The sequence below is a fragment of the Prenolepis imparis genome, unplaced genomic scaffold, assembly GCF_030444845.1.
Source record: "Prenolepis imparis isolate NDT839.2.m4 unplaced genomic scaffold, iyPreImpa1.0 SCAF_3, whole genome shotgun sequence".
Lineage (NCBI taxonomy): Eukaryota > Metazoa > Arthropoda > Insecta > Hymenoptera > Formicidae > Prenolepis > Prenolepis imparis.
Genome location: NW_028141161.1, coordinates 4,799,740 through 4,827,524, shown reverse-complemented (window position 1 = coordinate 4,827,524; position 27,785 = coordinate 4,799,740). Strand labels below are relative to the sequence as shown.

Below are 27,785 nucleotides of genomic sequence, written 5' to 3'. Positions count from 1 at the left end.
TTGTCATCTATGGATCCCAATAGAATGTCATTTTTGGGATATTTCAATTTTGTATACGGATGCTGTTTTGTAATTGCCTGCAGACGTTTGTACCGCTATCCGTTTTGTTTGTACTTTTATAGGCGTAAATATACCGAATTTTGTTAATTGATGTTACAGCTAATAGTGTCATTTTTTAAGAAATTTTAATTCTGTAAACAAGTGTTTTGTTACCGTCTGCAGACGTTTGTATTGCTTTCCGTTTTGTTTGTACCCTTACAGGTGTAAATATACCGAATGTTCAAAATTGATGTTAAAGCTAATTTTGTCATTTTTGGGATATTTCAATTCTGCATACGGGTGCTGTTTTGTAATTGCCTGCAGACGTTTGTACCGCTATCCGTTTTGTTTGTACTCCTACAGGTGTAAATACACCGAGTTTTAAAAATTGATGTTACAGCTAATAGTGTCATTTTTTAAGATATTTTAATTCTGTAAACGGGTGCTGTTTTGTTATCGTCTGTAGATGTTTGTATTGCTTTCTGTTTTGTTTGTACTCTTACAGGTGTAAATATATCGAATGTTCAAAATTGATATTAGAGCTAATAATGTCATTTTTGGGATATTTCAATTTTGTTTATGGGTGCTGTTTTGTAATTGCCTGCAGACGTTTGTACCGCTATCCGTTTTGTTTGTACCTTTATAGGTGTAAATATACCGTATTTTGTTAATTGATGTTACAGCTAATAGTGTCATTTTTTAAGAAATTTTAATTCTGTAAACATGTGCTGTTTTGTTATCGTCTGTACACGTTTGTATTGCTTTCTGTTTTGTTTGTACTCTTACAGGTGTAAATATATCGAATGTTCAAAATTGATATTAGAGCTAATAATGTCATTTTTGGGATATTTCAATTTTGTTTATGGGTGCTGTTTTGTAATTGCCTGCAGACGTTTGTACCGCTATCCGTTTTGTTTGTACCTTTATAGGTGTAAATATACCGTATTTTGTTAATTGATGTTACAGCTAATAGTGTCATTTTTTAAGAAATTTTAATTCTGTAAACATGTGCTGTTTTGTTATCGTCTGTAGACGTTTGTATTGCTTTCCGTTTTGTTTGTACCCTTACAGGTGTAAATATATCGAATGTTCAAAATTGATATTAGAGCTAATAATGTCATTTTTGGGATATTTCAATTTTGTATTCGGGTGCTGTTTTGTAATTGCCTGCAGACGTTTGTACCGCTTTCCGTTTGTACCCCTACAGGTGTAAATACACCGAGTTTTAAAAATTGATGTTACAGCTAATAGTGTCATTTTTAAAGATATTTTAATTCTGTAAACGAATGTTGTTTTGTAATCGTCTGCAGACGTTTGTACTGCTTTTTGTTATGTTTGTACCCCTACAGATAAAAATATACCAAACCTAGGTCGCAGAAGCCAACATCTTGAATTTCCGAGATCTGCCATTTATCCTGATCCTATCTTCATCAAAAGTGCATGCGGCACGTTGATATCATGAAAACTAGGCAAACCTAGGTCGTAGAAGCCAGCAAATCGAGTTTCTGAGGTCCGCCGTTCATCTGAATCCTATCTTCATAGTTCGTGCATGCGGTACGTTGAAATCATGAAAACTAGGCAAACCTAGGTCGTAGAAGCCAGTGGATCAAGTTTCCGAGATCCGCCGTTCATCCTGATCCTAATTTTCAAAATTTTCAAGCGCCGATGCACGGCTGCTATGACATCATCCTTAATGAAATATTAGAATTATTGTCAAGGTCAAATGTGCAAAATGCAACATACTCGAGTTTTTCAAGTGTCAGTGATCAAATAAAAATGCTGGTAAGGAGGCATACTCTGTCAGTATATTTGTCAGAGGTTCAGCAAGAGCATCTCAAATATGGCACAATTGGAAGCAAGTTTGTTGGAGCAAGCCACAAGGGTGAATTCGGTGGAAGAATATATTGTGTGGGAGCAGCAATGTGACGAATACATCGAATCACTAGAAGAACAAAGTCGAATAAAATAAAACGACCACGATTACCGATCGGAGTTCGACAATCGCTTGTCTCCCAAATCGCGCGTCTAGAAGGGTTGAAGAATTCGGTACGCGGACGTTTTGTACATGCAGATGCCGGAAGCAGTTCGCGAGACATCGGACTCATATGGCGAGAGATTGATACGGCGTTCGAGAGCCGCATCTTGACTGGTGCGGTGATAAACAGCAATCACATTGAACCTCGTCAATTTCTAGAGGAGGCCAAAGACATTGTGATCAGACACGTGCAAAAAGTGTTGCAAAAACACACTAGTGTGAAAGTGAACACTATATTTAATGGCGAGTTCATGTCGGGCGATAAGCGTGCTAATAAAAGTATTAATACGAAAAACTTTGAAATCTTTCGCACCTCCGATTTACATGATTGGTACAAACGCCGCGTTATCGATCCCACACTAGCATCGCTAGAAGAGTTTCAAGAACGCGATAGTGGTTGGGCATTGTCGCGAATAATCAATTTAATTGTAAATATAAACAAGTATAATGCAATGCGTGCGGGATGCCACATTAAATTACCGCGAGAAATAATGAACAAAAGAGCAGTGGTTAATGTGCAATCAAAAGACAATGCATGTTTTGCATGGGCGGTGGTCGCAGCTCTATACCCCGCAGAAAGAAATGTGGAACGGGAATCTTCATATCCGCATTACACAACAGTGCTGAATCTCCAAGACATTGAGTTTCCAGTGACTGTGAATCAAATTAAAAAGTTTGAACTATCAAACAACATTTCGATAAATGTGTACAGCATCGAAGAAAAGAACATTGTCTCGATACGTCTCAGTGAGCAGAAGAAAGACAGACACGTCAACTTGCTGTACGTGGAAGACAGCAACAACATTGGACATTTCGCATGGATCAAGAATCTCTCCCGGCTCGTGAGCTCGCAATTGAGCAAAAACAATGACAGAAAATATATCTGCGATCGGTACGTATATTTAATTAAAAACGCAATATATATATAATATAAAAACGTAATATATAAGTTATATATGGTGTTACGTCCAGACTCAAGGAAGAAAGAGTCGAAAGGAAGGACGTAACTAAATTTATCTTTTCGAACGACGGCAGACTATCCGTCTGTTCGACCCGAACGAACGTCTGGGCCCAAATAGGTCAACGACCGCAAGGGTCGCTGTTACTCTATTTAAAGGGCCGTTCGCTCGGTGGTCCCTTTTTGGCAAGAGAATTTAATCTCTTTTACGCAAGATGGGACCTTGTGCGATCTTAATTTACGGGAATGAGTGGGAACGGGTTATTAATAAATGAAAATCATTTGTGTTGAAATTTATAAATTTATTCCTAATATAGAGACGAAAGAATTTATATACATAATAATATAATCGACGGACTTAGTTGCTAATGAAGAGTGAGTGTATGTGTATGGGTCGCGGGTGATACATTAGTACGGAGGTCTTCAATCGGGGCAGAAAGGGGTAAAAGTTATTGTTTAAATTTTAGAGTCCCAATTGGTGGTTACAATAATCTAAATGCTAATAGATGTATAATTTTGTGTCCATGTTTGTGCGTGTGAGAGAGAATGCTAGGTTATGAAAGTTCGGTAATTTCGACGGTGGAAGGGAAAAGGAAAGCGCGGAGGATATCGACGGGGAATCCGATGGGCTTGGGATGGATAGGGGTAAACATAGGGATGAGGGCGCCGGGGAGACTTCCCGCTACAATTCTCATGAACTGCTCTTCATCGGGAACGTCTGGCCCGCAGGTGTAAACACCTTCTGGGAGTGGGAGCTCTAGTATAGGGAAATTAGAAAGGAGCCATCTATAACATTCGTCTTCGCGTTGGAATGGAATTTGCCCGATGTGTCTCCTTAAAAAGGAATAGGCCTCGTTATAAATGAAGGGGATTTCTACTGCATCTTGGCAAGTGCAACCTTCGTCACACTCTATATTAAGTGGCGAGGGGGAGGGAGAATGATTGAGACGAGGAGAGGGAGGGTGAGAGAGAGAGAGAGAGAGAGAGAGAGAGAGAGAGAGAGAGAGAGAGAGACTGGATAATGTTGAGTAGGGGAAAGGTATGGGAAACGGTAATCACGAATCTCGCCGTTATCACGGGAAATCCTGAGTGATTTTTTGGAGATGGGTGAAATCACGGATTTCGCCGTTATCACGGGAAATCCTGAGTGATTTTTCGGGATGAAATAGAGAGGGAGAAGAAGGTTTAGGGTTGGATATGATAGCACTTGCGCAAAAGGAGATAAAGAAAATGGCTTTATCTTAAATCCAAGAATTATTTTGATACGGGGTGAAAATTGTACTTTATCTTTTTCCCTTGTTATATACATATATGTGTGTCTTGACTTACTGTTAGTAGAGTGCGTTGTTAATAATTGCTGCAGGGTTCTAGTCTGGTTGTGTGGTCGTCCGGACTTCCACTATGTCTTTTTTCTTCACTTGCACTCTAACGAACGTCGAAATTTGAGTTGAAAGCGGATTTCGAAATTGAAAGTATAAAAGTCCGAAGAGTCTAGATACGATCTCGGATAGCTTATACACGGCAAACTGCGCTCGAAAGTTCGGACAAAAATCTCACCTCTCGAGGGATATCGCGGGTATATAAACCTTTTTGCTCCTCCTTCCCGTTAGTTTGTTAACATTTCCTGACGAATAAGAAATTTTTCAATGACGCCCTTTCAGTCCCGGATGCGTCTCTTGACTTTAAAAGTTTATCGGGATTGGTCAGGGCTTTTGTTTAGGGCCCTAGGTTTTGACCAATGGAGAATTTGTTGAGGTTTATATTTTTATTATCCTCTCGAGATTATCTCGGTGATCTGTCAGGCGGCATTTGTTTGGATTCGGTTATCGTTGTTAGTCTGGTAAAATTTTATTCGTTTTCAAGTGGAAGTTTTCTTCTAAATTTTTATTGATTTTCAAGTGGAGATTTCCTTCTAAAAAGTTTTTATTACCTTTTAAAGTAAAATTTTCCTTTAAAAGAAAGATTTTTATTGCTTTTCAAGCGCGAGTTGTCAACTAGTCAAAGCGAGAATTTCAGACACCGCGAGTTACATCTGGTATGTATCTCTCCCTTTTTTTTATTTTTATTTTTACGATTAACCGTCTTCGGTCAGCTGCTTCGCCTGCCAAATCATAGTCTTATTCCCACGCCTGTGATTTTTCAATCATCGCCTTGCATTCTTTGAAAGAAAAGAATCGTGGAGTCCACAGGACGTAACACCCCCCGCCTTAGATAAATGTTGGGGTGTAAAACACGACATTTGCAAAGAGAATTATATGGAATAATCCGATTCTTTTCTTTCGGAGGAATCACGACTTGTTGATTGGAAGGGCTCACATTTAATTTTTATTTTATTAAATGTATTACCTTGAATTATTAATTGTCTTCTTAATTGTGTAGAGAAGGAGGAAAGACAAGGCGACCTCCAAAACCCCTTCCTTTGTTCTTTCGTCCTTCTTGTGTCGTTTTATTCTTTACTCATAGCTTATTTTTAATTGTACTTATTTATTTAAATTTATTACCGCTAATACATGTAACGCAGGTGTGGAGCCCTTTTTCTATCGTATAAAAATTCTAATGAAAATAGAGGGATACATAACATATATATATATATAAGAAAATATATATATGTTATATATAAAGAAAAAGAAAAGAACTAGGCACGTTTTTATCTGCCTGATTTTCGTCAGTAGTAAATGTCAGTTCTCTGGTGTCAAGTAGCAGGTCCCTTCCTTTTATTGCTCTTCTATCCCTCTGGGGATCACAGCTTGACCCCAACCTTCGGCCTAGTATGTCTGGTCAACGTATAGATATTCTTCTATGCAGTCCCTGCAGTTTATCGCCGGTTTGATTGTTACTATTACTTTATTGCATTTTATTCTCGTCGTAGTGTAGATTGCGTTGCGTGGTTTTCCAAACAACTACAAAATTTAGCGATACGCGTAAAGAATATTTTGGCAACTAACGTCCTCATGGTAAATTTAACATCAGACGAGTGGGAAAAATTTCATAGCGCGACACATTGTCATATGTGTGAGAAACCATTCACGCAAGATGACGATACACGCGTACGCGATCATTGCCAGCTGACCGGGCGGTACAGAGATCCAGCACACTCAAATTGCAACTTAAATTATAAAAACTCTTTTTGTATTCCAATAGTATTTCATAATTTATCCGGTTACGACTCACATTTCATAATTAAGGAAATAGCTACAGCTTTCGAAGGGGGAATCGATTTACTTCCAATAACTAAGGAAAAATATATATCATTTACAAAAACTGTCAATAGTACCAACGATGACAAAGATTGGAAAGCTTGCATAAAATTATGATTTTATCGATTTATATAAATTTCTCAATACTAGTCTCGACAAGTTGGCATCATTTCTAAGTAAAGAAAAACTCAAAATTTTACATTCGGAATTTCAAAATTTATCAACCGAAAATTTCAATCTATTAACACGGAAGGGCGTCTTTCCATACGAATATATCAACTGTTTTGAAAGGTTGCAAGATACGTGTTTACCGCCCCGCGAATCATTCTACAGATCCTTGACCGGCGACACAGTATCCGAGAGCGATTACGCGCACGCCGAAAACGTATGGGAGCGGTTCTCCATTCAAACGCTGGGCGAATATAGCGACTTATATTTAAAAACTGATGTCTTGTTATTAGCTGACATTTTTGAAAATTTCCGGGATAAATGTATCGTGAGTTATGGGCTCGACCCCGCGTATTATTATACTCTCCCCGGGTATACGTGGGACGCCATGTTAAAGCATACAAAAATTACGTTCGAATTACTTACAGACGTTGATATGGTAATGTTTATCGAACGGGGTATACGCGGCGGTCTGAGTCAATGTTCAAACAGATATGCACACGCTAATAACAAGTACATGCAGTCGTACGATTCATTGAAACCATCTTCGTATCTAATGTATTTCGATGTAAATAATTTATATGGATGGGCAATGTGTCAACCATTGCCTTATGCTGATTTTCAATGGGTCGACGATGTATCTAATTTCGACACATCATATATCGCGCTCGATTCACCCACAGGCTACATCCTCGAGGTAGATTTAGAATATCCACGACATCTTCACGACACGCACACTGACCTACCGTTTTGCACTACATACACTACCGCAACCTGCAGCAATGTACGCGTCACGGCCTTCGCGTTGCAAAAATACATCGCATATTTTTTTAACTTTTGCCCACCCACTCACCCACCCACGCACCCATCCACGTATTCACATATTCATTGACAGATTTTTATATAATCTATATATAAAGTACCTTTGTGGTTTTTTTTTAAGTTTTATATCCCTACTCATCCACCCACGCAGCAATTCATCAATTCATATATTTGTTGACAGATTTTCTCAAAATTGGTGTATTCACATGTTCATTGACAGATTTTTATATAATCTATATATATATATATATAAGTACCTTTGTGGTTTTTTTTTAAGTTTTATATCCCCACTCATCCACCCACGCAGCAATCCATCAATTCATATATTTGTTGACCGATTTTATCAAAATTGATATTAAATTTTTTAAAAATTTTTGGGGCTGACTACTGTTTTTTTAAAATTTTTATACTACGATCAACCCACCCACGCATCTACCCACGCATTCAAAAATATATTTACTGATTTTATAGAAATTGTTAAGAAAATTTTCCAAATTTTTCGAGGATGGCTATTATGTGGTTTTTTTAAGTTTTGCTCACCCACCCAAATGCCCACCCACCCATGCACCCATCCATCAACTCATATATTTGTTGACCGATTTTATAGAAATTGGTACCAAAATTTTTACCTCATCTTGATTATTTATTAATAAATAAATCCAATGAAAGTGAAAATGCAATAATAAATGAAAATAATGGAGATGAAATGAAAAGTATTACAATCGAAGAAACAACTGGACAAAGCGAAATGGATAAAGAAATTATGGAATTTAAAAATGGTAAATAGTAAAAAATAATAAATTTTTGACAAAAAAATTATTTATTTAAATTTTAATAAATTTTTAATAATTATAACATTTACTAATCTAACTATTTTACATCTGTGTGAATAATTTACTAGCTATTGTATATCGCTAATCTAGCTATTGCATATCTATATGAATATTTTTTAAACATTGTTTTTAAATTAATATCTACATATAAAATTAATAAAAATAAAATAAAATATATAATTTAAAAACAATTATAAATTTATATTCTTATTTCTATTAATTTTAATATCATTATTTTAATCTTTTTATTATTAGTAATATCTATATTGTATATAAGTTCCGTCCGTCTGTCTGTCTGACCGCGAATTACTTTCACATTTATGGACCGATTTTCTCGAAATTGGTACCAAAGTGTTGCAAATTTTTCGGGGATTGCTACTAATGTGGTTTTTTTTAGTTTCTACCCACCCACGCACACCCACCCACGCATTCACGCATTTATTGACCGATTTTCACGAAATTGGTACCAAAATTTCGCAAATTTTTCGGGGATGGTTACTATGTTGTTTTTTTTAACTTTTGCCCACCCACTCACCCACCCACGCACCCACCCACATATTCACATATTCATTGACAGATTTTTATATAATCTATATCAATCATTTAACTTAGGATTAATCAATCAGTTATTTATTTATATTAAATCACATTAAATTTGAACTATATTATTGCTTTATAAGCTTCATAAGATAATTTAAATTATTTATTAAATATATATTAAAATTACGTATTGTTATATAATATTTAATGTAATATATCTACGTATATACGGTACGACGCAGATAATTATGCCTCAAAAGAGAAAACGCGAAAATTTGTATATAGTGAGTCGCGATGGTAGGTGCTCACGACAAAGGCGAAAAATTGAGAGTTCGGAAGAAAGGTTTCAACGACTCGAAGCTGATGCTCAGAGACATGCTCAGCAGAGGGCCGATGAAAATAATGACACAAGGTTTCAAAGACTCGAAGCTGATGCTCAGAGACATGCTCAGCAAAGGAATGATGAAAATAATGACAAAAAGACTAAGCGACTCGAAAGTGATGCCCAGAGACATGCTCAGGGAAGGCACAAAGCTAGACAATTAAATTATCACATTGCGTTAATTGCCAAGGACGATGAAATAAATGTACCAGTTCATACACTTGGGCAAATGAATGTAGAATGCCAATTTTGCAAATCATTAAACTTTGCATGTGAAAAATCTAAAGATGGAAAATTCACATATTGTTGTCAAAAAGGCAAGCTTAAATTAAAGCCAATAAATTGTCCTGATTTTATAAAAAAATTATACATTGGAAATGATTTTGCTTCAAAAAATTTCTTAAATAATATTCGTTCATATAACAGCGCTTTAGCTATGGCTTCAATGGGTGCGCCGGGAAATAGAAATCCATTGAATGTTGTGAACAATGCTCCTTATTGCTTAAAGATTCATGGGCAATATCATCATTTAACTTCAACAGCAATGCGCCCAGCGGATGGGCAAGCTCCGCGATTTGCACAGCTTTACTTTTTAGATACAGAAGAAGCTGTAAATCATAGAATGAATAACAAACCTAATAAGGAGTGTGATTCAGAAATAATGAAAGAGTTGTCAAGTTTTATGGTTCAATGCAATGAATTTGCAAAAACATTCAAGATGATGCATCAGGTTGAACAAGATCTTAATCCGATAGGAAATAAAACCATAAATTTAATGTTGTCCTTTAGATAAAATCCTCAACAAGATCAAAGAAGATACAATGCCAACTTAAAGCGGAAATTGCCTCCATGAAACGGACGGTACAGGGATTTCGGGTGGAAATCAGAAACCTGAGGGAGGAATTCGTTACCTCCGGAAAAGGAGGGGACACTTCGGCCACTAAGGAGGACACGTCTCTCGTCAACTTCCAACTGAAGGGGAAGAACAATGACAAGGGCGTTGCACCCAGATCCTCTCAACAGGAAAGCGAATCAGCAATAGGCAATATGGAGGCCTCCATCATCAAGCAGGTAGGCGAGATGATTAATGCAAGATTCGCGGCGATCGAGGAGAGGCTTCCACCGGAAAGGAGCTTTCGACCTCCGGTGGGAACTTCTGCCAATAAGGCAGCACCGGCAGGGGCGAAAACCTCAAAAACATATGCCGCAGCAGCGGCTGCAAAATCCGGGGACGAGCCCAAGGAGAAGAGGGTACTGAAGACAAAGCCTTCACAACCTTCACAGCCTTCACAGAATTCCGTTCCACCGAGGAGCGGGCAAAAAGTGGGCAAGACGGCAGTGCAGAAACCGAAGATTATTTCAATCCAGGAGGTCTGCACTGACGTCAAAATACTCTCTACTCCTCATGACAAGAAAGAGGAGCAGGAGTGGACGGTGGCGGAGACGAGGAAGAAGAGGAATAAGAAGAAGAAGGGGAAGAACATCGAGAATCCTCAGTCTATCAAGAAGGAGGCGAAAGCTCCATTGATAGTAGCAGCAGCGAACCGGGGAGCAGCAGTGAAGAGCGGTAAAGCGGCAAAGGAGACTGGCGGAACCGCTGAGAAAGAAGCCAGCCGACCGAAGGCCAACATTCGCCCCCCCAGGAGAGCGGCAATCCTGATTAGTATGCCATCTCATGGGGGAAACGAAATGGAGACCACAGACGCGGACGGAGTGGCGACCCAACGGTCTCTGGGCGAAGCAATGGCCGGAATCCAGAAAGAGATTCGTCTACAGGATTTCAGTATTCCGTCACTCAGACCAAAGAGGGCCGCCACTGGGGGCTTATTATACGAAGTAACCGGGGAGGGAAATGCCGAAAAGGCTAAATTGTTGGCGGAGGCCTTGAAGAAGTCCCTTGAACCCAAGGGAATCAGGGTCTCCGTCCCTATAAAGAGGTCGGAGATGCGTATCTCCGGCCTGGATGATTCTGCGACAGCAGAAGACATCTTGGCCTCGTTGGCCGGGGCAGGAGGCTGTCTCGAGGGGGATATCAGGATTGGTAAAATATCCAGGTCCCCCCGGGACGGCCTGAGTTCTTGCTGGGCACAAATTCCGACTATAGCGGCCAGCAAGATAATGAAAGCTGGCCCACTAATGGTTGGTTGGACCACAGTAAAAGTGGAAACACTGGAGGCCCGCCCTCTACAGTGCTTCAGGTGCATGGGCGCGGGTCATACTCGCGCTACATGCAAGGCGGAAACAGACCGCAGCGGTCTTTGTTACCGCTGTGGTAAAACTGGGCACAAGGCGGGTGGATGCACAGAGCGGCCTTGCTGCCCGTATTGTAAAGATTACGGGCGCAAGGCCGACCACAGGTACGGGGGGAGGGCCTGCGCCTATGCCAAAATAACCAAAAGGGGAGGGAACGGAAGCAAGCAGGAGCCGAAAACAAAAGAAGAAGGGGGGATAAGGGGAAACAAGTACCCGAGAAGCCAGCTCAAGTAAGAGCTGCTAAGGAGGCTAACCTGGAGGAGGTGAGCAAGGTGTAATTATGCCTCTTGACAATGCTCACCTCCTCCAGGTTAATATTAACCACTCGGCCAGGGCGCAAGACCTGCTCATGCAACACCTGGCGGAGTGGAGCATCGACCTGGCGGTAGTGGCGGAGCCGTACCAGGTCCCACAGCAGGGAAACTGGCTGGGGGACACCTTGGGCTCTGTTGCCATTGTTGGCAAAGGAGAGAGGGAAGCCTTACCATTATCCCTAATGGGGAAAGGGGAGGGCTTTGTGTCAGGAAGATGGGGGAAAACCGTCGTGGTAGGGGTGTACTACTCTCCCAATAGGGATCTCACCCAGTTTGAGGAGTACTTGGGTAGGTTGGCGGATGAAATAAACCGCCACCTCCCAGGCCGAGTCTTGGTCATGGGGGACCTAAACGCCAAATCTGATGCGTGGGGTTCCCCCGTGACCAATGCAAGGGGTGAGATCCTGGAAGAGTGGGGGGCACAACTCGACCTTCTGGTCATTAACAGAGGGTCAGAGTTTACCTGCGTGCGGGACAACGGGGGATCCATAGTAGATGTTACATGGGGATTCCCTCAAGCCGCACGTATGGTAAGTGGCTGGCGGGTGGTGGTGGGGTCGGAGACCCTATCGGATCATAGAAATATAAGGATGGAGGTTTCTGACCCTTCCTTAGGACGCCAGCCACGCCCCCGGGAGGAAAGACGCGGTACACCCCTGTCCCCCCGATGGGCGCTTAAGCGCCTTGACGAGGACGCCTTAATGGCGGCCGCCGCAGCCAAGGCGTGGGAAGAACCTCCCGCGCCTGACGCCTGCGACGCAAACGAGGAGGCGGCCTGGTTCCGATCGGCAATGATGGAAATTTGCGATTCCGCCATGCCGAGGAGCCAGGCCAATCATAAGAAGAGGGGGGTGTACTGGTGGTCTCAGGAGATATCGCGATTACGCGCGACGTGCATCCGATCGAGACACCGGTACACCCACTGCCGACGCAGGCGTCACACGGTTGACGAGGCGGCCGAGCTGTTGGGGGAACACAAAGAGGCGAAGAAATCCCTCCAACGTGCCATTAAGGAGGCCAAGGCCCGGGCCTGGGACGAGCTCCTGGAGACCCTCAATAAGGATCCGTGGGGGCGTCCATACCGGATTGTAAGAAAGAAATTGCAGTCCGGTGGACCCCCGATCACAGAGGGTCTTCAACCCGATGTGTTAGAGGAGGTGGTCACCACTCTCTTTCCTCCGGACGTGGAGGAAGAGGGTGGGGACAGACCCTTGGGTCCAATAGTCCGAAACCAACGGAGGACCTAAGGGTCACCGGGAAGGAGCTCGTCCAAGCGGTTAAGCGGCTCCGGGCTAAGAATACAGCTCCGGGGCCGGATGGAATACCGGGCAAGGCCTGGGCCATGGCCCTAGGCGTCCTCGGGGGACGTCTGAGGCAGCTGTTTGACAGCTGCCTCAGGACGGGACGGTTTCCCGATATTTGGAAGGAGGCGAAATTGGTTCTCCTGAGGAAAGAGGGGCGCCCCGCAAACTCACCTGCGGCGTACCGCCCCATTTGTTTACTGGATGAGGCGGGCAAGCTATTCGAAAGGGTAGTAGCTGCCCGCCTCAGGGACCATCTATCGCGGGTAGGACCCGACTTGGCGGAATGCCAATACGGATTCCGAGAGGGCAGATCGACGATAGACGCTATTATGCGCGTCAAGGCCCTCTCGGATGAAGCAACGGCAAGGGGTGGCGTGTTGATCGGGACGAGTTTAGATATCTCAAACGCGTTTAACACGCTGCCCTGGGAATGCATCCGCGAGGCACTCCGGTACCACCGGGTGCCTCAGTACATACAGGATGTGGTCGGAGACTACCTTAGCGATAGGTGGATATCGTACACGGGGCGGTACCAAACGCCGCATCGCAGGAGGATGAGTCGGGGGGTTCCGCAGGGGTCGGTCTTAGGACCACTCCTGTGGAACCTCGGATATGATTGGGTGCTGCGGGGCGCACTTCTCCCGGGCATGCACCTAGTGTGTTACGCTGATGATACGCTGGTGCTTGTCCGGGGTGACAACTGGGAGGGGGCCCGCCGACTTTCATCGGTGGGTCTGGCACTCGTCGTTGGACGGATCCGCGCCTTGGGATTGAAGGTGGCCCTCCAAAAGACTGAAGTTATCCACTTCAACGGTCCAAGGAGGGGATCACCTCGGTCCCATATAGAGGTAGAGGGAGTCCGAATCGAGGTGAAGTCCCACCTGAAATATTTGGGACTCACGCTCGACAGCAGATGGAACTGGCGGGAACACTTCTGCCGTTTAGCCCCCCGGATAAGGGCAGCGGTCAATAGTATTGGCTGCTTGCTGCCCAACATCGGGGGGCCGAGGGAGAAGATCCGTCGCCTCTACATGGAGGCGATCGGATCTATGGCGCTCTACGGGGCACCTGTGTGGGCGGGCGACCTGATGGCACCGAGCCAAAGACTGCTGCTAGGTCTGCAGCGGAGGCTGGCCATCAGAATCGTCCGCGGTTATCGCACGGTCCCCGTGGAAGCGGCATGCGTGGTGTCGGGGTCGATACCTTGGACCCTGCTGGCGGAGGTGTACAAGGAGTTGTACGAGCATAGGAGAGACCTTCGCCAGCGGGGCCTGGCCCTGACGCCGAAAGCGGCGGAAGTGGCCCGACAACGGGCAAGACAGCGCGCGGTAGAACGATGGTCGGACGAACTACTCCGACCGAGGGCCGGTCTGCGCGCTGTCCAAGCAATTCAGCCGGTTCTGTCGACAGAATTCGGACTCTCTTATAGAATTGTGCAGGTGCTCACCGGGCACGGGTGCTTCGGTGAGTACCTGCACGATAAGGCGCGGAGGGAGCCAACGATGAAGTGCCATCATTGCACGGAGGTCAGGGACACGGCGCAACACACCGTGGAATTCTGCCCAGCATGGGCAGAACAGCGCCGTGCCCTGACCGACGCAATAGGGGGGGACTTACAGCTCTCCAGTATGGTCAAGGCCATGCTGGAGAGTAAAGAAAAGTGGAGTGCCGTCGCCTCCTTCTGCGAGGACGTCTTAACGCGGAAGGAGGCGGCGGAGAGGGAAAAAGAGGAAGACCCGGACGCCGACCCGATACGTCGCAAGAGGGCTGGCGTCCGGAGAAGGAGGTTTGCCGCAGCCACGGCGAGAGGATAGTGTGAAGGAGTTGTGCGAAGGAGGCGGGATCGGGGGAACACTGTTCTCCCGATCCCGCCTCGGAGGCGGGGGGAGAGTCGTTCCTCCCGGGGGACGACTCTTCCCCTCGCGAGGAGGTTCTCTCGGGGACCGTGGCCGAATCCCAACCCCCCTTTGGGGGCGGAGGGAGCCCGATCCCCGGGAGAAAACCAAAAGAGAAGCGGAACGGAGGGGACACGATCCTCGCCCCACGGGGCGAGGTTCACGGGCCCCTCCCTTCCGCTTAGGGATACTCCCTCTCTCGAGGGGTCTCCCGGGAGGTGCCCCCCGTGTCACGGCCGAATTCTAACCCCCTCCGGGGGCGGAGGGAGCCGTGATACGGGGGGCGGAGGGCTCGCAGGATCTTTGGAGCGGGGGCTCCGGAGATCCATTGCACGCGGGCCCTCACGAGGGGGAAGAGAATGGGTGACCCCATTCTCTTCCTTCCAGGACCGGGGTAAAATCCGGTCCTTTTATCAAGGTTTGGAGCGCAAGCTCAGCGTGCAGCGACCCCGGCGTATGCGAAAGCGATTTCCGGGGCCGCTGCACAAGCGCTCAGAGGGCCACCGTGTGGTTTTAGTCGGGTCGGGGGAGTCCCCGGGACGCATTTGAGTCCCGGTGGGCGTTGATCCCAGCCCCACATAACCCTCTCACCTCCCCCGAGGTGAGGGGGTATGCGGTCGCGCATTTCCACACGTTAAAAAAAAAAAAAAGGTTAAGTTATACCTCTCTCGTTGGACGCCACCTTGTCGTGATGAGAGGGCTCACCCATCTCGCTGGATAGATGGGTGCCAAGAGCGTCCAATATGGCAATATTGCCGTATAACTTTCTCCGGCGTGCGGAATGTTTTCCGCACGTCGGAGAAGTCTCTCAGCCGAGAGACACGAGACCCGGCTCCCTCGAGGGTTTATCGCCCACGAGTCGGTAGGGGTAGGCGGCCCTGACTTCAATCGCCCGGTGGCATGGCACCGTTAGGGGAGGACATTGCACGGCGTCTTTGGCGCTGTCCTCCCTCCATGCAGTTTTGCGGTCTCGGCCGCGGGGTTCTCGTTCCGTCTTCTCGGGGGGGATGCTTTCGGGGGTTTTTTCTCCTGGGGGTGTTTTCCCCGGGGTCTCGGGGTGGGTTCTTTTGCGGCGGGGGCAGCGGGGTTGGGTGACCATTCGTGACTACCCGAGGGAAAACTAGGGAGGAGGAAGAAACAGAAAGAGAACTCAGATGGATGGCAAACTCGAAGGCATTATGGAAAGGCTACTGGACAAAAGATTGGGTAATCCTGTGCCGACCTATGCTGAGTCCAGAATGATGAATAGGCAAAGGGAGGCAGAAAGCAGGCAAGCAACGATTTCCTCCCCTCCCCTCCGGTAATAATACAACAAAGGAGGGAAAAGGAAATAAAGCGGACAAGGAGATGAAGAATAAGAAGCCTACAACGCTTAACCCGCCTGCCAACGCGGCTAAAGTGCAGGCATAAATAAGGCTAAATCAACCACCAAAGCCAAGGAGGGAAACAAGAGTAGTCTTATCAGTGCTACTGACAAGACCAACAAAAAGAAAGTAACGGACCCACAACCCACCACTCCAAGCGTGCAAGCAACGCAAGCAACGCAAGAAAGATGGGTGGAGGTCGCAAGAAAGAAGAAGAAGACAACCCCCAACAATAACGAGCAGTCAAATGCTCCAAAAGAAGGAGGGAAAAATGTAATCAACATTAAGGCTGGTCAAAATACCAACAAGGAGAAAACAAAGTTGGTATCAAAGACCAGGAAGGAGCCGAGAATGGCAGCCATAACTATCACTTGCCCCCCGGGCAAATATGATGAAGTAATGACAGAAGCCCGCAATAAGATCCAGATACAAAATATCGGGATTGAGGGAATGCGCATAAAGAGGGCTGTCACTGGCGCCCTCATATATGAGATTCCCGGGAAAGACGGCAACTTGCGCGCCGATAAATTGGCAGACAGCTTAAGAGCAGTACACTCTACACGAAAGGAAGGATGTAAAAATAGATCTGCCAGTTAAAATGGCCGAAATAAGACTAAGAGGATTAGAGGAATCTATTACCTCCTCAGAAATAGCAGAAGCCATTGCTCGTGATGGCGGATGCTACAAGACGGAAGTAAAGGTAGGAGATAAAAAGATGTCACCAAATGATGTTAGCACTGTTTGGGCGAAGTGTCCATTAAAAGCAGCCAACATCATAGCTGAAAAGGGCAAGATAAACATTGGATGGGCAGTTGTCAGCGTACAAATGCTAGACAACAGGCCCATCCAATGTTTTAAGTGTATGGAAAGAGGTCATGTCAGGGACAGATGCCCTAATAGCGCCGACAGAAGCAAGCAGTGCTACAGATGCGGCGTGGAGGGGCATCTGTCCAAAGAATGCAGTGCACAGGTAAGCTGCACCATCTGCAAAGATAGAGGCCTCCCCTCTGACCACAGAGTAGGAGGCAATGCGTGCACTACCTTTAAGAAAGGTACGAGAGGGGTGGCCAAATAGCAGGAGCCAACCAACCAAGAGACGAGCAAGCCCCTCAAGAAAAAGGGTCAAGGCAAACAGCAGATGTCCAACTGGTGGACAGCTGCGATACCAAAGCACTTCCCCCCAGAGAGGAGAGGAAGAGGAAGGAAGCGGAGAGAAGCGAAGTAGCACGGGAAAGCGAGAATAAAAGGAGAAGGCTGAAGGTCAGCACAGGGACAAGAGCCGAAGAGGAGGACAAAATAAAAATTATCAAAATGGAAATTCAGAAAATTATAATAAATTCAATAAATTTAACAAATATAATAAATTTAATAAATTTGATAAATTCAATAAATTCCACAAATTTGAAAATAAACAAAAAAACCGAGGAAACAGAAGAGAAAGATTTTGGTAAAAAGAAATTTGAAAATAAAAATAAGAATTTTTACAAAAACGGTCCGAAAGCTAAAAAAGAATGCTGGCAATGCGGCGCTGAGGGTCACTTCCGTTCCGAATGTCCATCGCTTTCGGAAAACAAGGACTAGTCGAACTTCGTGGGGCAGGTTTGACTCATTGCGTGATTGCCCCAGATATTTCACAATGTTCTAGGATAAGTAAAATTAAAAATAATTTTTATTATAAGGGTAATTTAGATGGAAGAATCTGTCAGTTTAGAATAGATACCGATGTCTCCATTCTTAGTGAAAAATTTATTAAAGGACCTAAAGAATTTTTCGAAGCAAAGAATTGTTGTCTTAGATATCCTACGGGAGAATTAATTGAGGTCAAAAATAAAGTTAACGTTTTGATTGAATTAGGAAAACATAAAGTAGAGATTCCTATTATTGTTGCTAATATTTCTGACGATTGCATTTTAGGAATAGATTTTCTTAAAAAAATTAACTTAGACAAGATTTTTGAATCTCAATTTGGTAATCTCAAAAAAAATAATAGAGATGAATTTCCTTGTTAGCGGATTATTAAAGAGAAAGTTCCTAATTTTCTTGAGACATTTTTCGAAGAAAATTCTAAAAATTTGAATTCTTCTCAAAAAGATATTTTTGCTGATTTCTTAATAGAATTTCAATTTAATTTTTTAGGCGATATGACTAACGAACTTGAAAGCTGGGCTCGATTGTTATATAGAGTCGTTCGTGTCCGGCGGTCCAAAATTTTACGCGTATGTGATTCGCACATCAGATGCACGAAGTTTGCAAAATGAAGGGTATAACCCTAAACTTTGAAAATTCTCGTTTAATTAATTTTAATAGTATTAGGGAATTATTAATACAAAGAGAAAGTGTGCAGCAGGAAAGAGAGATAGGAGAAAACGAGGAAAAAGAAATAACTCCGGAAACGTCAATAAATCTGCGATTCAGAGCCATTCGGCGTACAGCGTTTCACGAAATAATAACTCGTGATGAAACAAAAATATGTGCGCCGTGCTATTAAAGCGTAGATTTATTAACAATCGTTGTTCCCTCCCCTATGGATATTTAACTGTTTAAAAACGCAATATAATAATTCCACACTATCGCTTCTCTCTCTTCCACCTTCGCGCGTTTTTCACTTTATACAGCAAAATGTAGATATAATAAAATAGATAAGTAATTGTAAAATTGTCTTGTAAAAATAATATAAATTTTTGAAAAGTATAGGATATATTATAGTGCAGAATAGGATAGAATATAAATTATGGATATATCTTAATTAGAAAAAATATTTGTAATAACAGAAAAATTTTAATTATATTTAATAAGTGAAAAATTGTAAAATAAAAAATGTGAAATAAAACTTTTTTAATTTTATTATTAGGATTTTACACGTACAAAGTATTTTTTTACAATGTAAGAAGATTAAATAAAATTTTTTCTTAAAATTTGTTTCATTAGAGATTATTTAATCCTTTATATATCCTGAGGAACCTTTCCCCGAAAAATTCTCTTAATATATATTTTACTATCGTTACATTGTAAAACAGAGCGTTTTTCTATGGCTATTTCGCTGCTGCAGATTTGACAGTCGGCAGGGCTCATATCTCCGTCTATAATTCCGTGACCAATAATATGTTTATAACCCTTTGGGGTTGTGCGGTTATAGCATTTAAAACAAAGTCTATTGTCACTTTCTTCAGCTTGATAGCCAGATATTCGTAGGCATTTTATTTCATATAGTTCTGGAAAGTGCTTTAACAAGGGATGTGGGTTGTATTTAAAATTCTTCCCGATGCACATTTTGCAATTAGTAAGTATAGCGTTAGTATTTATTGTTGTTAAAGTTTTTTTTATGCGTATAAAGTGGGAATATTTAGTACGGTTGCTGCATTTAAGCAGAAATTAAGATGGTTTATTAGAAATGGAAAATTTGTTAATTAGTTAATTAATAAAAGATGTCAGGCGATCCGTAAAACAGTGTTGATAAAAAGGAGAACTGTTTCCACCTGAAGTTGATCCGGGGCAGTTCGTAGTCACAGACGATGGAGAGCTGTTAAAGAGGATAACTGCTTTAGGCCCTGGAATAATGTTTTGTTGGCGCTGCCAACATCTGTAAACAAAGATGATACATGTTATTTTATCCTGGTTCAACATGTGCAATTTTTAACTTGTTAACGTGAACAATTCTGGGTTTATTTTTGACTAATAATTTGACGTTGCACTGCGGTAGAACTTCTATAATTTCATGGGGTCCGGTATATTGGTCGGCGAATTTTCCTTTTGCAGGTTCCTTTAGTAAAAATACACGTGATCCTACTTGAAAATTTTGTTCGTTAACTTTTCGATCGTAATAATGTTTACTTCGTTCTTTAGAGTTTATGAGGTTTTTGCGTGCGTCTTCTTGTGTGTCATGTATTCTGTTAAATAAATCAGTCAGATAATCTCGATAGGTAGTCTCTAGATTTCCTTCGACAGGTGGGTGAGCGAAGGGTAATCGGGCTATTCTACCGAAGATTAACTCAAATGGTGGGTATTTAATTCCTTCATGAACACTAGTGTTATAAGAAAACATTGCCATGTTAATATGACTATCCCAGTCTCTCTCTTTCTGGACCTGAATTTTAAGATATTCTGTCAGTACATGATGTGATCTTTCAAGAGAACCGTTAGATTGAGGATGATAGGCGGTAGTTTTAAAGTGTTGTATATTAAACATTTTAGCTAAATTTCGTATGAGACCAGAGAGAAAATTAGTTCCTTGGTCCGTAAGGATGGCTTTAGGAGCGCCGTATATGCAAATGAAATTTCTAGAATTTCTTCTAATATAACAATATTGATATGTGTGAAATTGCTTTAAAATGGGTGTTGCAAGAATACCTGTAGAGGAGGAAGAATTGCGAGAGGAGGACTTCCCTCCAACGCCCGAGTTCGACGACGACGATGTGCCCGACGAAGATTTGGGAAACATCGTCGTCGACCTCGATCGCCTGAGAGAGATCGCGCGTGACCTGCAATCGGAGGAGGAGGAGGGTGAGGAGGAGGAAGAGGAGCGGCGAGATCACGTGGAAGAGGATGAACGTGGAGGTGAGTGTTGCACACTCGGTGTGCTTCATAGTCGATATAATTTGTAAATATTTTTTTTCAATAACAAATGTATCGTTAGAAGCCGCACTTCTGCAGCGCCAGCGGGACTTTATGTACCGCTGGTTGCGCATCCAGCGTATCCCGCCACGTCGTCGTCCTCCTCCTGTGGACAGTTCCTCCGACTCCGACTCGGTCAGAGATTCCCATGGCTCGTGGGAGCCGTACGAGTCCTTGAGAGAGAGACGAGAAAGAGAGGAGGAGGAGGAGGAGGAGGAAGGTATCGTTGTAATTTACGTAATACGAGCGTGTAATTCTATGTTGGATTAATTATGTATTTTTCTTAATTAAAAATTTATCGTTTTCTTTTTAGCTATGAGGAATAATCCTCAGGAAGAAGAAGAGGCCGACTCCGAGTTGGACGAGGAGGAACAAGCTCGTCGTTACGACGAGCGGGTACGTCGTCGTTGGGCGGAGGACGAGTCGGACTAAACATATATATTTATATTTATTATTGCATGCTATATTTTATTATATAATCTTTTTTATGTGGTATAATAAAAAAAAATTTGCTTAATCGCAAATTAAGAGCGATATAGACTCCGTCTTGGTACTGACGCACAGTTTGGAGCCGTACATTTGCGAACGCGTTTGCAAGTTTTCGACGAGACCGAGACAGATATTAAAAGTAGCAAACGTCAAGTTAACAAGATACATGAACAACAGAGCTCTGTTCGAGAATGCAGACTCCTCCGATGACAGCGCCGTAACAACACGCGACACCTGGTACGAGGCGCAGATCGGAACGATCGACTCGCATCCGATTTTCGCCATGTTCTGCGTAGACATGGAGAATGTCGCGATGGTGGAAAGATTAGCGCCTGCGAACGAGGGACATTTGAGGACCTGCATGCAGCGTTTAATCGACATTCTGAAACATGCCGCGAACCGCATTCCAACCGAATGCCAAACCGCTGCGTCTGGTTTTAAATATCTAACGTATGACGTAGATCGCGTTTACTCCGTCGCTCAGCAAGACTACCGCCTATTCGCACGACTCGTCACCCACCGACTACAAGCGATCGACGTGCGAGAGACGTGCGCGATGAAATCATTGAGATTTTACATGTGCGACCACGGCCTACGTCTACCGAAAGACCAAGCGCAAATGGTTATCAACCGCATGTTCCACGTCGATGACTCGCACATCGACGTGGTGCAGATTCATCGCGCGGATACCTTTGTATTCGAAGACGGCACAGTCGTGCTCGTAAAAATTGTCGACAAACAGCTAAACGATTTCTCGAGGATATTCGCCAATTCCATTGAAATGGGTAAGATTAGAAGATATAAAACGGCCTTTTTGAGCGAGTACGGTTACTTCGACGCGCACGTTTCACCACCCACCGACCGACACGTAGTTACGTTTTCTCAGGCGTACTCTTCCGCGGCTAAAATGGCAAGACCGCAAGACTCGGGCAATATGATCGCCTACCTCATCTCTCGCGGATACAATGAAAACGACGCTTATTTCAAGAAATTGTCGGGCGCGATGCGGCAGAATCTGTTAGACATCGCGTGGTACGTGTGGAACCACGTCCGCACGAATCACAGCCTCCGTATAGAGGAAGTCTTAACGCTAGACGCGACCAGGTCGCAACGTCGCATGTCAGAAAATTTCGAGCATCACGGAGTGTTCGACGAATCAACGTTGTGCATCGTGACCAACTTGCTGCTGGACAAACAAAAACTACATCGCATAGAGGCCAACGAATGGCGAAACCATGTCGACGCGAGCATCCAACAAGATCTTCAGTTCCTACTGTCGCTCGCCAGGCAAGACCACCCCGATCTCTTAAACGACGGATGGACACCAGCATCCACCATTCGTCGGGCGATACGAGCAGAAATGCGGTCTCACTACTTTGCGCACGGATTATCGCGAATCTACAACTTTCAAAATTTGAGAAACGTATTTCGCGATTCAACAGAAATGGCCTCCGAAGATGGAGGCGTAATACATCTCCGCGAGCACCACGATGACACGGATAAATTTGCATACAAACTTTATGCCAAAAATATACATTCGTCGCACATGACACAATTCAGAAGTACTCGTATATGGTATTGCATGCAAGGGATAGAGAACGCCATTGAAAGAACCCAACCGAACCGGCACGACGACGTTGAAAGTACAATTATTAAATATTTGTTTACCGTTTACGGACAGTGGGCCTACTGCCGATTTATTTCCGGCCAACAAAAACCGAACGAAGACCGGATGCTATGTGAAAGCGAGCAACAATACGGTCAATACCGTCAAGCGTTCTCGACGGAAACATTCCTTAGAGAATGTAATGTTCAATTGATTAGAAACGATCAATTAAAAGCATCAGTGTCAAACATCTTCTTTAAAATTAAAGACATCGTTGAGGCTATTCTTGATCCAAAGCATGGAACGTTTCCAAAGATGATCGCTCAGACTATCACAGCGTCAAATCCGCGTCAATTAAAAATCTGCCTCCGCAATCACATAATGAACAACGTGGACATATTTCCCGTGAGCCTTGTAACAAAATCGTTTAAGTATAACGCGTGGAGAGTGATACGAAAACCAGGCGAAACGATCGCGCAAGTACGAGGTAATATCGCAAACCTTAAACAGAGGTTGCTAGCAATTAGAGAAGGCGCGATTCCCCTACAAGATGAGCATATGCCACCGACTCCACCAATTCCACAACCAGAAATTGACACCGCAACACCCTCGTGCTCATCCTCGCCACTGGCAACGACCAGTAGACCAAGAAACAGGAGGGGAAGAATACTTTCCACCTCCTCTTCCTCCTCCTCCTCCTCCTCCTCCTCCTCCGAAGACACCGCCACTGCCGCGGTCACTGTACCTGCAGAAAGGTGGACAGAAACAGATGAAGATGTTGTCGACCCTAAAATTAAAAGAACAGCAAGGAGACGCATATCGTCTAGCGACGACGAATCAACCCCAACGCCGCAGACCATACCGCGGTACGAGTCTCAAACAAAAAAAAAACAAAAAAAACATAAAAATTCGAAAAAACAAGTCCAAAAAATTAAAAAAAAAAAAAAAAAAAAAAAAAAATTAAAAACCAAGTAAATTTGGGGGTCCAGAATGCGTAAATTTCGATTCTCTATAGATTGGTATACTCTTATTTTTTTTTTTGTCTTATTTTGTGAACCCCGCTTAGCCTTGTGGGACTTGGACAATTTATCAACTCTTTTCCAAGAGTAAACTACCCTAACCGTTCGAGATAGAGGGTTGGTCCATACCACCTTTTCGACTCGTCTCGACGTCAGCAACTCGGATATATACTTTTCCAATTTTTATAAAATTTTTTCAAAATTTACATCTTTAAGGGATGGTCTGATTCGACCCTCCTTTTGGCCCCGAAGAACCTTCCTCCGATGAGAATTTTTCCACCCATAACAGAACCCCCGACGCATACTTTATTTCAACCCCCTTCCTAGAGTAAACTACCCTAACGGTTCGAGATAGAGGGTTGGTCCATAGGACCTTTTCGACTCGTCTCGGCCTCGGCAACTCGGTTATACACTTTTCCAATTTTTATAAATTTTTTTCAAAATTTACACCTTAAAGGGATGGTCCGATTCGACCCTCCTTTTGGCCCCGAAGAACCTTCCTCCGATAAGAATTTTTCCACCCATAACAGAACCCCCGACGCAAAGTTTAATTTCAACCCCCTTCCAAGAGTAAATTACCCTAACGGTTGGAGATAGAGGGTTGGTCCATACCACCTTTTCGTCTCTACTCGACCTCGAGAACTCGGATATATAGGTTTCGTACATCTCCGACGGTTCCTTGTATCGTTTCTCCTCATTTTCAAACTTCAACCCTTAGTATCTAAGCACAGAGGTGAGATAATCAAAAAATCTCGACGGATATACGTTCTTGAGGTCCAACTCTATATGTAAAAATTATAAAAAGTTTTCTTAAAATGTCTAACCCTAACCTATGTCGCCAAAGAAGGCCGCCGTAATAGTCTTAAAAAAGACTGTTAGTCTTAAAAAAGACTGGTGTTGATATTCTGGTTAATCGCAGATATCGCAACAATGAAGAAAATCGCTATGATAATCTGTAACAGAAGAAAGAATTATATTATTACACCAAGCGAGACGCTAAAAGTGTCGAGTCGCCGTAACTCGAGAACGGCGAGAGATACGAGGTCGAGCCAAGTCCCCCTTCGGGAAAACCCTACCCGAGGAACAAAAAAGGTCCTTTGGTCCGACCTCGTATCTCTCACCGTTCTCGAGATACGTAATTCTAGGACATCCTGTCCTCTTCAAGGTCCCGTAATCTTGAAACGCGTCGAGCTACAAAGTCGCTCCAAGGCTCGTTGGAAAGCTGCATTCAAGCCCTTTCCAACGAGCCCTGGCGCGACCTCGTAGCCCCACCGGTTTCCGAGTTATGGGCGTTTGAAGTTGAGAAAGTGTCGGAAAATTATAATTTACGATGCCCTGTTGTGGTACATGACGTTCAACCTAACCTTGAAGCCGGAGGAAAAACCACATTCCTCGCCAGGACGCACGGCTGAGCGGAGGAGCAGCCAGGAGTCGACAGTGGAGACAGGCCCGGAGACATTTACACCGAAGGTGGTCCAGAGACTCAAAATTGTCAGAACCGAGCACCGGGAGGACGACAGCGGAAGTTCTTCCAAGGTGGCGATCCTGTGGAGCTGCAGGCGGGAGGAAGGAGGCGACGTCAGCGGAGCACCTGTAAAAAATGTAAATATTAGAGTTAAGACATAAAAGTACAACATAAAAGTGTACTTAAAGGGCAGCGAGCCAAAAGTCGTATTTGTTTTGATAAATATATTATTTATATTATTTTGCGTAAACGCACGAACAGTCGGAAAGGCGTCTGAGCGCGTATAGAAGAGCATGAATAAATTGCATGTGAACGAATCGCGAATAAGCGAGTGTTTAATTTTGTTAATTATTATTTCTTATTATTTTATGGGACTTGTTAGATTATGACAGGCAGGCCAGAAAGGGCCAAAACGCGTTATACTTAGCGGAAATAGCGAAGGCGCGAGCGAAAACGCGAGAAGTACAAAAAAGTGCAGCGCAACTGCACTCCCGACTCTTGTAGGATCGGCACTTTCCTACACTTTCGCCAATAACATTATTAGTTATTTATTTTCAGTTGCGAAAAGTTATATTTTGTTTATTTAACAAGCAGCGAAGGTAGATAAGCTAAGGGCAACGAATTTATATTATTTTATAAGACTGTTTACTTGTAACTCCAGCGAAGTAAGCGGCGCAAAGAGCGCATGCGTCGAGCCGCCGAAGGCACGCGCATTGGGAGAAACCCGATGGTGGGGGAACAAGTATATACTGAGGCTCTCTAGACAGAGAGGCTTTTCGTTTTGCGACAGCGACTTGCGACTCTAGTCTTTCGAGATAGGCTTTTCGTCTTGCGGCGGTCTGAACCAATCGAAACGCATCGAAGTTAGAGACATCGCGAACGGAAGTCCGTGGACTTGTGAAAAACGTCCGATCGATTAATTGTCGCGAATAAACACGGGCGTGGTCCATAGTAAGCGAGAAATAATATCGCGACGCGATAAAGGTTCGAACGTGTTACGGCGTGCGCGAAATTAACAATCTTAGAATATCTGAAATATCGCGAAGTGCGCAGTCACGCAGCCAAATTGCGTAAACTATATTTGTAATAGCGAGAACCTAAAGATTCCGAGTGTAGCCTGAAATATTTAAATATATTTATATATTTTATTATTGTTATAAAAAATATCAGTGCTGTGAAATTTACTTACCCTGGCGAAATCCCGCGATCCTGGAAATCCATAAATTTTCTTGGTATCCTTGGTGATCCTGATATCCCGCGAAGACCTGAAACAAAAGAAAAGGTGCTAATTAAAAACAGGAAGGTGATAAAGGGAGGTGAAAATTAGCATACTTAGCTGGGTGAGATAATTGCGTCATCCAGACTTGTGCGAACGTGTCGAGACGGCCATCTTGGAAACGATGGTCGACACAAAGGAACTGCGTAGTTACGGCGGCCATCTTGACAGCTGTTGGATGGAGACAAAGGACCAGTGCGCAGTATCTGAAACAAAGGCATTCCTTGTTCATTGGAGGATAAATGAACTGACGACCGTTTATCTAAGGTAAGAGACCTATATTTAACTAATCTGTAGTTCTCGTCGAGTCAGTGTCCGATCACAAGGTCTGCCCGTCCATATTTCCGAACAATCCCCGGCTTATCCGCGGGTCTCTCGGTGATGCTCTTCCCGATGTTGCCCCTCTGCCTGCTTCGGGTGCTCGAATGGGACTTCTCGGCCTCCTCGGGATTTTAAAACCCGTGGCTTTTGGTCCGTTTTCGTCTATCGGGTAGCTGATCCTGTGCAGCTTTACTTCCGGCCGCACGGTCACAACAACCGGTTTTCCTCGTTCGTCGACCCTCTCAAGCTTCCTCTCGGACACGATACGCTGGATCGTCGGGGTGAGATGGTTCGGCGCCTCTTGTCCAAGACCGCTGCTCGTTGCTGGTGCTTTGCCGCTGGTGGGTGTTATTTCGACCCTTAGCTGCGGTTGCAAAGTTACACGGAAATAGGGAATGTCGGGAAATGGCAAGAGTCAAATGGTGAGGGGGTTGGTGGGTCGGTTACACCGAAATGCTAAGAGTTGAAGTCGGGGTGGGTGATTCGGGGGGAGCGACTCAACGAAAGCCTCCGTGACCGAGTCGGGGGATGGGGTTGTGACCGGACGATTGGTCTTGAGAGTTCGGGATTACAGTAAACACAGGTTTCCTATCTTTGTTGGTCGCCAGTCCGTTTTCCCAAACCACGGACAAAATCTCTGGATCCCAGGTTGAGAACCCCTTTTTCAGATGAGCACCGCTGCTGCTTAGCTGCTCGCGGCTGCTGCGTAGCTTCCTTTGTTGTTTAGATAAAGGCACAAGATGACGTCATCCAACCGTCATTAGCGCCGGCATTTTTTAGCGAACGACCAATGCTCTCACTCACATCTTTGACATACGGCAACGAAATGTAAGGAGAAATTTTTGAACGCCCATCATACGCTTCAAATGTACTGTTATCATCAGTACGATTTTT

The 27,785-nt window shown here is 44.0% G+C and overlaps 1 protein-coding gene across 1 annotated transcript; it reads left to right on the top strand.

Moving 5' to 3' along the window:
• Positions 1–16,702: 16,702 nt before the first annotated feature.
• LOC145934306 (uncharacterized) lies at positions 16,703–18,249 on the top strand. The gene is made up of 2 exons (XM_083034669.1): positions 16,703–17,074; positions 18,241–18,249. Exons 1-2 carry the CDS (start codon positions 16,703–16,705, stop codon positions 18,247–18,249), a joined length of 381 nt encoding a protein of 126 aa, XP_082890795.1.
• Positions 18,250–27,785: the final 9,536 nt, after the last annotated feature.